Source organism: Nomascus leucogenys, chromosome 4 (genome assembly GCF_006542625.1).
Source record: "Nomascus leucogenys isolate Asia chromosome 4, Asia_NLE_v1, whole genome shotgun sequence".
Classification (NCBI taxonomy): domain Eukaryota; kingdom Metazoa; phylum Chordata; class Mammalia; order Primates; family Hylobatidae; genus Nomascus; species Nomascus leucogenys.
In genome coordinates, this window is record NC_044384.1 from 83,834,729 (window position 1) to 83,849,193 (window position 14,465).

The window sequence follows — 14,465 nt, forward strand, 5'->3', positions numbered from 1 at the left end:
GCTTCGGGGAAGGGGTGGAGCCTGCGGGACCCGGCGGCCAGTGAAAGCCCGCTGGAGGCTGGAGCTTCCGGGCCCTGGAAAGGGGTCCCTACGCGGCCTGGGCCGGAGGGAGACCCCTGGGTTTGGGGGACATGGGCATTTGGGACGCCTGAACCCAAGATCTCTGGATGGTAGGGATGCCCAGGTGTCCTGGATACCCTGCGGGACTCGGGGCTCCTGCGGGGAAGATGGGACGTTTTACTGCCCAAGGAGTGGTCAGGGGGGTGGGAGAAGGGCTGCGGATACCCTCAGGAGGTCTGCGACAGAGGGGGCCAGCTGCGCAGCCCAGGAGTGGTAGTGGCCCCCCTGGGTGACAGGCCTGACTGTATCCTTCCCCAGAGCTGCCCCGTTCAGACCATGGACACTGAAGTGACCCTGCTGCTGCAGTGCCCTGGCGGGGGCCTGCCCCAGGAGCAGATACAGGCCGAGCTGAGCCCCGCCCATGACCGTCGCCCACTGCCAGGTGGGGACGAGGCCATCACTGCCATCTGGGAGACCCGGCTAAAGGCCCAACCCTGGCTCTTCGATGCCCCCAAGTTCCGCCTGCACTCAGCCACCCTGGCGCCTTTTGGCTCTCGGGGGCCACAGCTGCTCCTGCGCCTGGGCCTTACTTCCTACCGAGACTTCCTGGGCACCAACTGGTCCGGCTCAGCTGCCTGGCTGCGACAGCAGGGGGCCACCGACTGGGGTGACACGCAGGCCTATCTGGCGGACCCACTTGGGGTGGGCGCTGCACTAGCCACGGCCGATGACTTCCTTGTCTTCCTGCGCCGCTCCCGGCAGGTGGCTGAGGCCCCTGGGCTGGTGGACGTGCCTGGTGGGCACCCTGAGCCTCAGGTGAGATTCCAGGCTGGGCACAAAGACCTAGACAGCTCAAGGGAGCTGCAGCTCTCCACCCTCCCAATCCTCCCAGCTTTGGTTTCCTCATCCCTTAAAGGGAAAATTGGCCTGGTGTTTCTCTGAAAGTTTGCTCAGGGCAGTCCAGCTGCCTCCCCCCACTGACCCCTGCCCCAGTCCTGTGAGAAACTAGAAAACCCGGGGAGGAAAGATTGGGCACAGGAAAAAGACGCCCTACTCCACCTCTGCCCCCTGTGTATCTCCTTTGAAGCTGGATCTCTGATTGTGTGCCAGGGAAAGGACACCAGACTCAGGATCACTAACTCTCTTACACTGTGCCACATCAGGCCCTCAGGGCCAGCAGGTATAGGCTTGCTGGTCCTGAGATGGGGCAGGGGGAAGAGGTGGGGAGCAGGGGCTGAGCCTGACCTTTCACAGGCCCTGTGCCCTGGTGGCAGCCCCCAGCACCAGGACCTCGCTGGGGAGCTGGTGGTACGTGAACTCTTTTCCAGTGTCCTTCAGGAGATCTGTGATGAGGTGAGTGAGGTTGACCTGGACAGGGTGGTAGACATGAAGGGAGGGGTTAGGACTTGCCAGAATTCTACAGGTCTGGGCTGGCAGGAGGCCTGCAGGCATCTGGCCAGCAATGAGGGAAGAAGTTGGCTTTGCAACTATACATACTTGGAGTGGAATTCTAGCCCTCAGTACCCTCTGCCTTGGATTCTTCTTCTTTTCTTTTCTTTTTTTTTTTTTAGACAGTCTCCCTCTGTTGCCCAGGCTGGAATGCAGTGGCACGATCTCAGCTCACTGCAAGCTCCACCTCCAGGGTTCACACCATTCTCCTGCCTCAGCCTCCCGAGTAGCTGGGACTACAGGTGTCCGCCACCATGCCTGGGTAATTTTTTTGTATTTTTAGTAGAGATGGGGTTTCACCGTGTTAGCCAGGATGGTCTTGATCTCCTGAGCTCGTGATCTGCTCGCCTCAGCCTCCAATAGTGCTGGCATTACAGGTGTGAGCCACTGTGCCAGGCCAGAATCTTTTTTTTTTTTTTCTTTTTGAGACAGAGTCTTGCTCTGTTGCCCAGGCTGAGTGCAGTGGTGCCATATCGGCTCACTGCAACCTTCACCTCCTGGGTTCAAGTGATTCTCATGCCTTGCCCTGCCAAGGATTCTTCTTTTCAATGGAAACAATGATAAATATCTTGCCTACTCCCCAAGTCTGTTGAAAAAGGAGTAAGTGGCCGGGCGCGGTGGCTCACACCTGTAATCCCAGCACTTTGGGAGGCCGAGGCGGGCAGATCACAAGGTCAGGAGATCGAGACCATCCTGGCTAACACGGTGAAACCCTGACTCTACTAAAAATACCAAAAATTAGCCGGGCATGGTGGTGGGCGCCTGTAGTCCCAGCTACTCCGGAGGCTGAGGCAGGAGAATGGCGTGAACCCGGGAGGTGGAGGTTGCAATGAGCCGAAATCACGCCACTGCACTCCAGCCTGGGCTACAGAGTGAGACTCCGTCTCAAAAAAGAAAGAAAGAAAGAAAAAGGAGTAAGTGTGGCAGGGCGTGGTGGCTTACACCTGTAATCCCAGCACTTTGGGAGGCCGAGGCCAGCGGATCACCTAAGGTCAGGAGTTCGAGACCAGCCTGGCCAACATGGAGAAACCCTATCTCTACTAAAAATACAAAAATTAGCCGGGCATGGTGGCGTGCACCTGTAATCCCAGCTACTCAGGAGGCTGAGGCAGGAGAATCACTTTAACCTGGGAGGCAGAGGTTGCAGTGAGCTGAGATCGTGCCACTGTACTCCAGCCTGGGCGACAGAGTGAGACTCCATCTCAAAAAAAAAAAAAACAAAAAGAAAAAGAAAAAAAGAAAAAGGAGTAAGTGGGAGTCCCAGTCACTAAATTGACTTCTCTTGGGTGATCCTGGGCAATGTGTTCAATCTCTCTGGTTTTGGTGTACCTGTAAAACAAACATGACCATCATCTGACATTCTGTAATGCTATGTCCTTGATCTACAAGCTATAAAATGCTGTACACGGGTAACAGGCTGTTTTTCATTGAGACGGGCAGGGATGTGGGCAGTGGCATTGATAGGTGGGACCTCCCCCCACCCCACCCTCCACCGCAGGTGAACCTGCCGCTGCTCACCCTGAGCCAGCCCCTGCTGTTGGGCATCGCCCGAAACGAGACCAGTGCTGGCCGAGCCAGTGCCGAGTTCTATGTCCAGTGAGTAGGCTCGGGTACATGATCCTGGGTCTTGGGAAGGTGGGTGGTGAGGAGTGGGCTGAGGCAGCTGTGGCTCCACAGGGACCCCGCAGGGGCTGGTCACCCACTAAGTCACCCTTGTGTTCTTGTCCAGGTGCAGCCTGACTTCTGAGCAGGTGAGGAAGCACTACCTGAGTGGGGGACCCGAGGCCCACGAGTCTACAGGAATCATCTTTGTGGAGACACAGGTGCAGAGTGACAAACCATCTTGCTTGGAGGCCAGGGCTGGGGCCTGCAGAGGCCTGGCAATGCATATCTTGTAGGGGAGGTGTTGGCTGGGTCACAATTCCCTCCAGAGTCACAAGATTTGCCCTCAGTGCAAGGGAAAGGTCCAGGAACCTGTTCAGCCCCTTAACATGCCTCCCTAAGGACAGTGCAGAGGTCTCTGAGGCTCAGGAATTCTGGGCACAGCCCTGGCAGGAGACGTGGCAAGCTTGAATGCCTGGGTCTCGTTGTCTCCCCACAGAACGTGCGGAGATTGCAGGAGACGGAGATGTGGGCTGAACTCTGCCCCTCGGCCAAAGGCGCCATCATCCTCTACAACCAGATTCAGGGAAGTCCCACTGCAGGGGCCCTAGGGTCCCCAGCCCTACTCCCGCCGCTCTGAAGATAATAAAGGACTTTATTCTTGGATTCCGTTGGCATCTGCTATTTCTGTGACAGAGAGGAGCAATGGGCCCTGAGTGTGTAAGGCAGGACAAGTGACTTGGGAAAAAAAAAAACCCGCCCAGCCTCAGTGTCCCCCTCTGCAAGCAGGGGATAAGAGCTGTGCCTCCCTTGGCTGGCTCCAGAGAGGCTCCAGGGCGGAAGCAGCTCTGTAAGATATGCCTCGCTGCAAAGGGGAGCAACAGCGGAACGGAGAGACGGTGGCCGGGCCGAAAGCGTCACAAAGCCTCAGAGAGCGTGCTCTGTCCCGCCCGCTCCCCAGGTGGGCGCCCGCGCCTGTCCAGCGAGTCCGCAGGCTGCGGGACCGGAGGCACCAAAGGCCAATAGACATGTAGGGGCGGGGTCTCCACCGATTTTTTTTCCTGACAGGTGGACGTGGTCTTGGCATTCACGCCAATGAGAGTGCGAGGGCGGGGCCTGAATAGACGCAGGAAATGGCGACGGCCGCGGGTTTGTGAGCAGTGGGGGCGGGGCCTGGGTGGGGCCCCGCCTTCTCCCGTCCCCAAGCTCCCTGGGTGGGAACTGGGTCTCCGAGTCCCTGGCTGGGTGGGCAGACCCCGAAGCCAGCGCGGGGAAGGGCTGCGGATGCCCGGGTCAGAGGAAGGAGCAGGTCCAAGGACACGCGGGTCTGGTCCTGGGCAAGAACCGCCCCCTCCCCGGGCCTGCTTCAGTCTTCCTTCGCAGAACACCGGGCCAGGCCCCTTCCCTCTGCCCCCGGGTGCTTGAAGTCTAGCCCCATCTTGGTCCAATGCGCTCTTGGTAGCCTCCTTTCCCAGCTGCCCGCCCGCCGCCATGCCGCCCTTACTGCCCCTGCGCCTGTGCCGGCTGTGGCCCCGCAGCCCTCCCTCCCGGCTTCTCGGAGCGGCCGCCAGGCAGCGGTGAGTTGGGCGCGGGGGGCCGGCCCGGTTGCTCAATGGGTTTCTGTTTGCCCTATGTGCTGAGTTAGTCGTGGTCTCTACTCCGTGTCAGGAGGCTCCCAGATTTGTCTCAGGTAACCCTCGCCTTCCCTGCTGAGGATCAGATACAGAAGACCCCCAAGGTCATACACCGATTTAAGCGGCAGAGGAGGAGTTTGAGTTCAGGTCAAACCCAACGCTCTTACCACAGCTCTAGTGGTTTTCAAGCATCACTGTATCACTGTGCATAACCCTCTGTGGGGGGTGGGAGATGGGGAGGTGTCAGGTACAAAATCCAGATTCCTGGGCTCTGCTCTGGAGATTCTGAACTGGAGGAATCAATTGGGTGGGGCTCAGGAATCAGTTTTTTCTTTTTCTTTTTCCTTTTTTTTGAGATGGAGTTTTGCTCTTGTTGCCCAGGCTGGAATGCAATGGAGCAATCTCAGCTCACCGCAACCTCCGCCTCCTGGGTTCAAGCGATTCTCCTGCCTCAGCCTCCTGAGTAGCTGGGATTACGGGGACGCGCCACCATGCCTGGCTAATTTTGTATTTTTAGGACAGACAGGGTTTCTCCATGTTAGTCAGGCTGGTCTTGAATTCCCGACCTCAGGTGATCTGCCCTCCTCGGCCTCCCAAAATGCTGGATTATAGGTGTGAGCCACCGCGCCTGGCCAGGAATCAGTTTTTTCCAACAAGTTTTTGGACTCCACTTTGAGAAATCCTGACCGGCACTATGCCTGAAACACTCCAAAGGGAGGGCTGATCTGGAGACAGACCTATCCTGGCACCTGTTTCAGCCCTTTTAGTTCCTGGTGGCTGAGTTGAAGGGTGTGGCCCAGAAGGCAGGGCAGAGCTAGCTTCTGGGTTCCCTCAGCCCCTGCTGGTTTGGGACTCTGTCCACAGGTCCAGCCCCAGTACTTATTATGAACTGTTGGGGGTGCATCCTGGTGCCAGCACTGAGGAAGTTAAACGAGCTTTCTTCTCCAAGTCCAAAGAGGTACCAGTACCCCTAAGGTGGGGAGGGGGAGCAGGAACTCTGAGCCAGTGGGTGTGTGCTTCAAATTCCCAGGAGTAGACCTGCATCTCTGGCTGGTGCCACATTTTTTCAGCCCTCACAGGGAGTGGCAGGTGCTCAATGGTAGGGGAAAGGCTGTGGGCAGGAGCCAGGGGTCCTGTCTGATGGGCTGGGCTTGGTTTTCTTGATCTGCCTGCCTGCTCTTGAGAAACCTGGACCAGGGCATATGGTGAATGCAGGGGGCTGGCAGGTGGGGAGGGCTTGAACACAGGAGGAGGCAGGAGTCCATGCTCTCTGGCCTTCTGAGGAGTGGGAAGGCCTGAGTGAGGGTCACTGACCAGGCAGGGCCTCTGGGTATGACTGGAGCCCTGGTGGGTGGATGTCATCAGTATGGGTCCTGGGGAGCGACAGGCAAAGGGAGATAAGGGGAGTCCTGCCCCACCCCAGCTGCACCCGGACCGGGACCCTGGGAACCCAAGCCTGCACAGCCGCTTTGTGGAGCTGAGTGAGGCATACCGTGTGCTCAGCCGTGAGCAGAGCCGCCGCAGCTATGACGACCAGCTCCGCTCAGGTAGTCCCCAAAAGTCTCCACGAACCACAGACCATGACAAGTCTGCCCGCCAAACACACAGGTACAGTAATCCTGCCCTCAGCTTGCCCCACCCCCAGGTCTCTTGGGGAGCCTCATTTCCACAATGTCCCTCCCTCTGCCTCCCAGCAGCTCCTGGGCACCCCCCAACGCACAGTACTGGTCCCAGTTTCACAGCGTGAGGCCACAGGGGCCCCAGTCGAGGCAGCAGCAACACAAACAAAACATGCAAGTGCTGGGGTACTGCCTCCTCCTCATGCTGGCGGGCATGGGCCTGCACTACATTGCCTTCAGGTGATGCCTGTTCTCCCCGGGGTGATGGGCAGAGGGCAGGAGGGTGGGTGAATTCCAGTGTGGTCAGCCAGTCCTCCACAGCACCTCGTGGCCCGTACTTGTGTCTCTCAAGCTAAGAGTTGCTTAAAATCGGTCTCTGGAGCCTCTCCTTACTTAGTAAACGCAGCGCTGCACCAAGAGCTAATGTTGTCATTTACAGTTTTTCATATTTCGAATGTAAATCTTTCATGCTGGCTGCCAGGAAGGGATTGAGCCAAACAAAATCAAGCACAAGCAGCAAATGCAGCACAGCTCATTCATTTGGCAGTAGGCATCTCCCTGCCACTCTCACGCGTGCCACGGAGCTGATTCTCTTTATTCTTTTTTTCTTTTTTTTTTCTTTTTTTTCGAGATGGAGTCTCACTCTGTCGCCCAGGCTGCAGTGCAATGGCGTGATCTCGGCTCACTGCAACCTCACCTCTGCCTCCTGGGTTCAACCAATTCTGTCTCAGCCTCCTGAATAGCTGGGACTACAGGCGTCCACCACCACACCCGGCTAGTTGTTTTGTATTTTTAGTAGAGATGGGGTTTCACCACATTGGCCAGGCTGGTCTCAAACTCCTGACCTCAGGTGATCCACCCGCCTCAGCCTCTGAAAGTACTGGGATTACAGGCGTGAGCCACCACGCCTGGCCACGAAGCGGATTTTCTATAGCAGATACCTAAAGGCCAGTGCCCACTGCTAGCAGCTTGCCTAGTTCAGTGATGGAGTTAGACGCATACCCTTTCTACTCTTCTGGGAGGAGCACCCCCACAGCTGCTGTCACACCTCGAAGTGACCAGGGACTTCGGATGCCATTGGACCCTAGACAAGCCAGGGCCACTCGGAGCCCTCCCTATCTATCACAGGCAGGGTTAGACTGAGGTGCCTAACCCTGTGTGAGAGTAGAAAGCTGTGAGGCCCCTAGAGTGGGGTGGAAGGGAGCAGGACTTCAGGGACAGCAGGAATTGGAGTCCCAGGGTTAATTGTGACCCATTGCAGGAAGGTGAAGCAGATGCACCTTAACTTCATGGATGAAAAGGATCGGATCATCACAGCCTTCTACAACGAAGCCCGGGCGCGGGCCAGGTCTGTCCCTGCTCTATTCTGCTCCCTGCTCCCCGTCCAGGCACCGCACTTCGGGATCCCTATCCCAACCACCCAGGTGCCCTCTCCTCCAGGGCCAACAGAGCCAGCCTTCAGCAGGAGCAACAACGGCTAGGGCAGCGGCAGCCACCACCATCCGAGCCAACCCAAAGCCCCGAGATCGTGCCCCCGGGCGCCGGCCCCTGAGGGGCTCACCTGGATGGGGCCTGCAGTGCGTTCCCGCCTTGCTTCCTTCCCTGGACTGCCCGCTCCCCGAAACGCGCGCAATAAAGTGATTCGCAGAGCTAGTGTCCGGCTCCCTCTTTAAGGCCCGGCGCCTCCGACCCCGGCCTCGCCAAGGGCCAGCGCCCCGCCCTCTGGGTAGTGGCGGCGGCGACCCGGGAGCCCGGCCCCCTGGGCGGTGCGTCCCCTTTCCCCTGCCGCGGCGGGAGGCGGGAGGGGGTGTGTGGAGGAGGCGGGCCCCGCCGGCGGCCTCGCCCCCCTACCCCGCCGCCCCGCCCCCGCCCCACGGCCCGGTGGGGAGCGCGTGTCTGGGTCACATGAGCCGCCCGCCCGCCAGCCCGGGCCCGGCCCCCCGCCGCCCCCGCCGTCCCCGCCGCCGCTGCCCGCCGCCACCGGCCGCCCGCCCGCCCGGCTCCTCTGGCCGCCTCCGCTGCGCTGCGCTGCGCTGCCTGCACCCAGGGCTCGGGAGGGGGCCGCGGAGGAGCCGCCCCCCGCGCCCGGCCCCCGCCCGCCGCGCCCGGGCCCGGGCCCGCGCCATGGGGCTCTGGCTGCCGCCGCCCCCCGCGCCGCCGGGCTAGGGCGATGCGGGCGCCCCCGGCGGGCGGCCCCCGCGGGCACCATGAGCCCTCTGCTCCGCCGCCTGCTGCTCGCCGCGCTCCTGCAGCTGGCCCCCGCCCAGGTACGTGCGGCCCGACAGCGCGCCCGCCCGCCCGCCGTGCCCTCTCTCAAGGTTGGCGGAAGTGAGGAGGCGACCCGCGGCCTCGGCCGAGGGGATCTGCGGGGTCGGGCCTTGGACGCGGGCGTCTCGGGGGCCCGGCGCGTGCATCCCCTGGGAGGTGCCCCTCCCTGCTGGCCCGCCAGCCCCAGTCTGGGGCCACTCCTCCGCCCCACCCCGTCCCCTGGGCACCACCGGGGGCGGGGCTCCCTCGGTGCCTGCAGGACCTGCTTCGGTGCGCGCTCCTGATCTGCATGCAGCCCCCAAACATGCTCGGCTCCGCGGCCTGGAGATTTGGCGCGGCCACCAGAGCACCTGTTGTGTTTTGGGCCAGGGCAGGTCCCGGGTGGCCAGGAGAGGACAGGTAAAGCTAGAGCAGTGGCCACAGGAACACAGCAATCTGGAAAGATGTCAGAGAGGTGGTGAAGCCTCCTGATGCAAGGGCAAAGCCCTAGGGATGGCGACAGGGCCAGACTCTCCTAAAGTGTACCTTGGGTACAGGTCTTTTCTCTCCCACAGGCCCCTGTCTCCCAGCCTGATGCCCCTGGCCACCAGAAGAAAGGTAATACTCACAAAAACTCGGCACTAGCCAGCATTAAGAGGGTTTGTCATGGGCCCTGATTCCAGGTGCCTGGTGTCCATCATCTTGTGTAACTCCCCTAGAAGATGCAAACTATTATTCTACTCATTTCACAGAGGAGGAAATTGAGGCAGTGGGGTTACTGGGATCTGGATAAACAGGGCAGGGGAAGACAGGTTGTGAGGGCAGAGTGGGTAGGGCTAGTGGAGGGTGGCTGTGACTTGGGGACTGGGGAGGACAGATGCTGGGAGCAGCTGCAGGAAAACCAGTGAGGACTTAACCCCTACCGGTCTGCTCCCAGTGGTGTCATGGATAGATGTGTATACTCGCGCTACCTGCCAGCCCCGGGAGGTGGTGGTGCCCCTGACTGTGGAGCTCATGGGGACCGTGGCCAAACAGCTGGTGCCCAGCTGCGTGACTGTGCAGCGCTGTGGTGGCTGCTGCCCTGACGATGGCCTGGAGTGTGTGCCCACTGGGCAGCACCAAGTCCGGATGCAGGTACTGGGCAGGTGGGGCAACGGGCAGGGGATGCAGGTACTGGGCAGGTGGGGCAGTGGGCAGGGTGGATGCTGGCTGGCTCTGGGGCTGGGGCAGCCTGGAGACTGAGGCACAGGAGATAGGGTTGGGGGGAGGGCTGGTGGCCAGCCTCCCGGCTGTTGGGTGAGCTTTTCTCCCTCCAGTCTTAGAGCATCCCCTTTCTCTCTCTCCCTCACTGTCCCCCCTATTCTTCTCCTGAGCACAGATCCTCATGATCCGGTACCCGAGCAGTCAGCTGGGGGAGATGTCCCTGGAAGAACACAGCCAGTGTGAATGCAGGTGCCAGCCAGGCCCAACTTCTGAGCTCGCAGAGGCCAGGCTTGGGGGGTGCTGGGTATGGTGGTCCACAGAACTGGGGACCAGGTTCCTTAGAGCCAAGGGGCTGGGCGTGGTGGCTCACGCCTGTAATCCCAGCACTTTGGGAGGCCGAGGCGGGCGGATCATGAGGTCAGGAGATTGAGACCATCCTGGCTAACATGGTGAAACCCCGTCTCTACTAAAAAAATACAAAAAATTAGCCGGGCGTGGTGGCGGGCGCCTGTAGTCCCAGCCACTCAGGAGGCTGAGGCAGGAGAATGGCATGAACCTGGGAGGCGGAGCTTGCAGTGAGCCAAGATCTTGCCACTGCACTCCAGCCTGGGTGACAGAGCAAGACTCTGCCTCAAAGAAAAGGACTAGAGCCAAGGGTAGGCCTTGGATCTGGGGCAACAAAGTAGGATGCTTGGGCCGAGGGTAGTGGCTCACACCTATAATCCCAGCACTTTGGGAGGCCCAGGCAGGCAGATCACCTGAGGTAAGGTGTTTGAGACCAGCCTGGCCAACATGGTGAAACCCTATCTCTACTAAAAAAAAACACAAAAATTAGCCGGGCATGGTGGCGGGTGCCTGTAATCCCAGCTACTTGGGAGGCCAAGACAGGAGAATAGCTTGAACCTGGGAGGCGGAGGTTGCAGTGAGCCGAGACCACGCCACTGCACTCCAGCCTGGGCAAGAAGAGGGAAACAGTCTCAGAGAGAGAGAGAGTAGGATGCTGGGATTTCCCGATCTTCCTCCTGTTTGTCTGTGTCTATCTCTCTTACTTTTCAGACCTAAAAAAAAGGACAGTGCTGTGAAGCCAGACAGGTGAGTCTTTTGGACTCCAGCTGAGTGGGGGCAGGGGGAGTACAAGTGAATCCAGAAGCTGTTGCTCCTCTTTCTCCTCCCACCCATCCCCCACGTTCCCTTTTCCTCTGCTCCCCAAGCCTGTGTTCTCTGCCCCGACCCCAGCTCTAGGGAAGACTCTTCCTTCCCACCCCAGACATGTCGCTTCTCCTCCCTAGGGCTGCCACTCCCCACCACCGTCCCCAGCCCCGCTCTGTTCCGGGCTGGGACTCTGCCCCCGGAGCACCCTCCCCAGCTGACATCACCCATCCCACTCCAGCCCCAGGCCCCTCTGCCCACGTTGCACCCAGCGCCACCAGGGCCCTGACCCCCGGACCTGCCGCTGCCACTGCCGACGCCGCAGCTTCCTCCGTTGCCAAGGGCGGGGCTTAGAGCTCAACCCCGACACCTGCAGGTGAGGCGTCTGTGGGGTGGTGTTTGTTTGGGAAGGCACCAAGGCCCTGTCCTGGAGCAGGTCCAGGGTGAGCCTGCCAGTAGGAGGAGGGCCAGGGAAGGGGAAACTGTTGAATGTGTTGAACAAATATTTACCAAACAGCTGCTGGCACCTGGAGCTGTGTAAGCAAGTCCAACATTCTAACTCAGGAGTCAGATACAGGAGGGACGATGCCAGCAGCGGATGTCAAGGGCTGTGGTGAGGGGCACCTGGCCTCGTCTTTCAGAGGTCAGAGATCTCTTGGAGGAGGTGACATCTGCCTGGAATAGAAATGTGGGACACAGCTTTTCCAGCTTGCAGTTCGGGCCTTCCCAGAAGCCCCTGTGGTAGGCATCTGCCCTTACCTATGGGCTTCAAGAGGCCAGGGGATGTAGTGGAACCCTCGTCTACCCTTATCTGATGTGTTTGTCACCATCCGTGTCCTGCAGTGAGGCCATGGGGTGAAATCATATGGGCCGGGCCAGTGGGGGCTCCCGAGGAGTGTCAGGAGGGGATGGCCTTTGCAGAAGGTTCATCCTTCCCCCTGTAGCCTCCAGTGCCCAGGGCCGAGTGGTGTGGCAGGACGCTCAGGTTGTGATCTTAGTGGGCCCGAGGCACATGAGTCCAGGGCTAGGGCTGTGCTCCAGCCAGCATGAACAGATCACTTCCTCTCTCCTCAGGTGCCGGAAGCTGCGAAGGTGACACATGGCTTTTCAGACTCAGCAGGGTGACTTGCCTCAGAGGCTATATCCCAGTGGGGGAACAAAGAGGAGCCTGGTAAAAAACAGCCAAGCCCCCAAGACCTCAGCCCAGGCAGAAGCTGCTCCAGGACTTGGGCCTCTCAGAGGGCTCTTCTGCCATCCCTTGTCTCCCTGAGACAGTCATCAAACAGGACAGAGTTGGAAGAGGAGACTGGGAGGCAGCAAAAGGGGTCATATACCAGCTCAGGGGAGAATGGGGTACTGTCTCAGTTTCTAACCACCCTGTGCAAGTAAGCATCTTACAACTCAATAAGAAGACCCAAACCTCTGCATAATGGGATTTGGGCTTTGGTACAAGAACTGTGACCCCCAACCCTGATAAAAGAGATGGAAGGAGCTGTCCCTGCCTGTGTCACTGTTTGTCACTGTCCAGGCTGGCTGGTTTGGGCATGAATGTCTGCATCACTAAATCCAGAGCTTGTCTTGCTCCCTTGTCGTGCAGATGGAGGAAATGAGGACTAAGGCCCCACAGCAGATCCCAGGCAGGGCCAGAATTATGTATTCATCACTTTCAAGTTATTGCCAGGCATGGGAGTCAGGGACAGCCCAGTCAATACAGACTGCCTGCCCTCCTGCTCTTCACCGGGGTTCTTTTCTGGAAGGAGACAGCCTTCTGTGGCCAGAGAGCTTGGGGTAGGACCCAGATCTGCTGAGTGACCTTGCTTGTCACTACCCCTGCCTCTCTGAGCAGCAGTTTCTACATGTGCACATAGAGGGAACAGAAGATTGCTGTGGTTGTCGTCCTCAGGCCCCAGAGAAGTTTGAGACTATCTTTACATAATAGAAAAGAACACTTGTTCTTCCTGCCAGGGAGCACTTTCAGCATCTGCTGCTTTTTGTTCCCTGCAGCTTGAATCTAAAGCCCCGGCACCTGCCCTGTCTTAACTTCACTCCCACCTCCCTGAAAGGGAAGCACCAAAAGTCTGGGGCTGGTGGGCCTGGTTTGGGCGGCAGGCTCCCCTCAACCCAACCCAGTTTTTTTTTTTTTTTTTTTTTTTTTTTTTTTTTTTTTTTTTTTTTTTTTTTTTGACGAATCTCACTCTGTCGCCCAGGCTGGAGTACAATGGTACAATCTCCACTCACTGCAACCTCCACCTCCTGGGTTCAAGCGATTCTCCTGCCTCAGTCTCCCAAGCAGCTGGAATTACAGGCGCCCACCACCACGCCCAGCTAATTTTTGCATTTTTAGTAGAGATGGGTTTCTTTTTTTTTTTTTTTGAGATGGAGTCTCGCTCTTTCACCCAGGCTGGAGTACAGTGGCGCGATCTCAGCTCACTGCAAGCTCCACCTCCTGGGTTCACGCTATTCTCCTGCCTCAGCCTCCCGAGTAGCTGGGACTACAGGCACCCGCCACCACGCCCGGCTAATTTTTTGTATTTTTAGTAGAGATGGGGTTTCACTGTGTTAGCCAGGATGGTCTCCATCTCCTGACCTCGTGATCCGCCCACCTCGGCCTCCCAAAGTGCTAGGATTACAGGCGTGAGCCACCGCGCCCAGCCTGAGATGGGTTTCACCATGTTGGCCAGGCTGGTCTCAAACTCCTGACCTCAGGTGAACCACCTGCCTCAGCCTCCCAAAGTGCTGAGATTATAGGCGTGAGCCACTGCACCCACCCAACCCACACAGTTTTCTCCACCCTCACCTCCCTCCCACCCTGCAGCTCCCTTCATCAGTTGCTGCCTGAGATTCTCTTCACTTGTCTATCCCAGCCCAAGCCTAGCCCCTACCCTTCTCCCTGCAGCCTCCAGTGCCCAGGGCTGAGTGGTTTGGGGTGGATGAAAGGCCAACCTTGGGCACCAGCGCTTTGCCTGCTGAAGCAGGACATTCAGGGGCAGAGTTAACTCAATTGGGCAGCCACTGGGAGGGGCAGCCACCCTAATGGAGGCTTTCTCTGAAGTGTTGGGTCAGAGCATGTGGGTATGATCTTAGTGGGCCTAAGGCAGGAGTGGGTTGAACCGGGAGACAATTCCTGACAGCGATTACTACTTTCAAATCATTTTCTCAGTCATGATGTCACTGGACCTGCCATAGGTCAATTAGCGTGAGGCAGAGAAGGGTTAGGGCCCCAGAGCTACCACCTCCAGAGCCCAGTTAGCCCCACCAGACACGCACAACGCTTCACATGCACCTCCTCACTTCCTCCTCAATTCTGAAGTCAGCATCATGATTGTCTTCCTTTTACAATTGAGGAAATAGGCTCAGAAAGGCTAACTGGCCCGGGGGTGGGGGGATTTGACCTCAAATCGGCTGTCTCCCTCACCTTCAACCTAGGTTTAGCTGCCTGTCAACTGCAGGTTCATTACTTCAGTTGACAGATGTTTGGTGGCTGCTGGGGCGCCTGACAATA

General features: G+C 58.6%; 3 protein-coding genes across 9 annotated transcripts; all 3 read left to right on the forward strand.

Moving 5' to 3' along the window:
* The first annotated feature begins 21 nt into the window (after positions 1 to 21).
* NUDT22 (nudix hydrolase 22) lies at positions 22 to 8,011 on the forward strand. 2 transcript variants are annotated; one of them, XR_004029682.1, is made up of 6 exons: positions 22 to 170; positions 379 to 876; positions 3,008 to 3,105; positions 3,239 to 3,332; positions 3,611 to 4,688; positions 7,626 to 8,011. XR_004029682.1 is itself a non-coding variant. In XM_003274146.4 (6 exons), the coding sequence occupies exons 1-6, from the start codon at positions 168 to 170 to the stop codon at positions 3,749 to 3,751; spliced, it is 933 nt and encodes a 310-aa protein (XP_003274194.1). In that variant the 5' UTR covers positions 22 to 167; the 3' UTR covers positions 3,752 to 4,184. The 2 variants fall into 2 exon arrangements, 1 of the variants encoding a protein (XP_003274194.1); XM_003274146.4 differs by lacking the exon at positions 7,626 to 8,011 and adding an exon at positions 1,315 to 1,413 and having other exon boundaries at positions 3,611 to 4,184.
* DNAJC4 (DnaJ heat shock protein family (Hsp40) member C4) lies at positions 4,031 to 8,013 on the forward strand. Of its 3 annotated transcripts, XM_012496475.2 has the most exons (7): positions 4,031 to 4,072; positions 4,180 to 4,688; positions 5,610 to 5,703; positions 6,169 to 6,353; positions 6,443 to 6,604; positions 7,626 to 7,712; positions 7,805 to 8,013. In XM_012496475.2, exons 2-7 carry the CDS (start codon positions 4,603 to 4,605, stop codon positions 7,914 to 7,916), a joined length of 726 nt encoding a protein of 241 aa, XP_012351929.2. In that variant the 5' UTR covers positions 4,031 to 4,072; positions 4,180 to 4,602; the 3' UTR covers positions 7,917 to 8,013. The 3 variants fall into 3 exon arrangements, with proteins under 3 accessions (XP_012351929.2, XP_012351920.1, XP_012351926.1); XM_012496466.2 differs by lacking the exon at positions 4,031 to 4,072 and having other exon boundaries at positions 6,440 to 6,604; positions 7,626 to 8,013; XM_012496472.2 differs by lacking the exon at positions 4,031 to 4,072 and having other exon boundaries at positions 7,626 to 8,013.
* A 185-nt stretch (positions 8,014 to 8,198) lies between these two features.
* Positions 8,199 to 12,460, forward strand: VEGFB (vascular endothelial growth factor B). Of its 4 annotated transcripts, none has more exons than XM_003274151.4 (7): positions 8,199 to 8,631; positions 9,187 to 9,229; positions 9,549 to 9,745; positions 9,990 to 10,063; positions 10,871 to 10,906; positions 11,205 to 11,339; positions 12,038 to 12,457. In XM_003274151.4, exons 1-7 carry the CDS (start codon positions 8,572 to 8,574, stop codon positions 12,057 to 12,059), a joined length of 567 nt encoding a protein of 188 aa, XP_003274199.2. In that variant the 5' UTR covers positions 8,199 to 8,571; the 3' UTR covers positions 12,060 to 12,457. The 4 variants fall into 4 exon arrangements, with proteins under 4 accessions (XP_003274199.2, XP_030666911.1, XP_030666910.1 ...); XM_030811051.1 differs by lacking the exon at positions 12,038 to 12,457 and adding an exon at positions 11,528 to 11,616 and having other exon boundaries at positions 8,204 to 8,631; positions 11,104 to 11,339; XM_030811050.1 differs by lacking the exon at positions 12,038 to 12,457 and adding an exon at positions 11,481 to 11,570 and having other exon boundaries at positions 8,205 to 8,631; positions 11,104 to 11,339.
* The last annotated feature ends 2,005 nt before the right edge of the window (positions 12,461 to 14,465 follow it).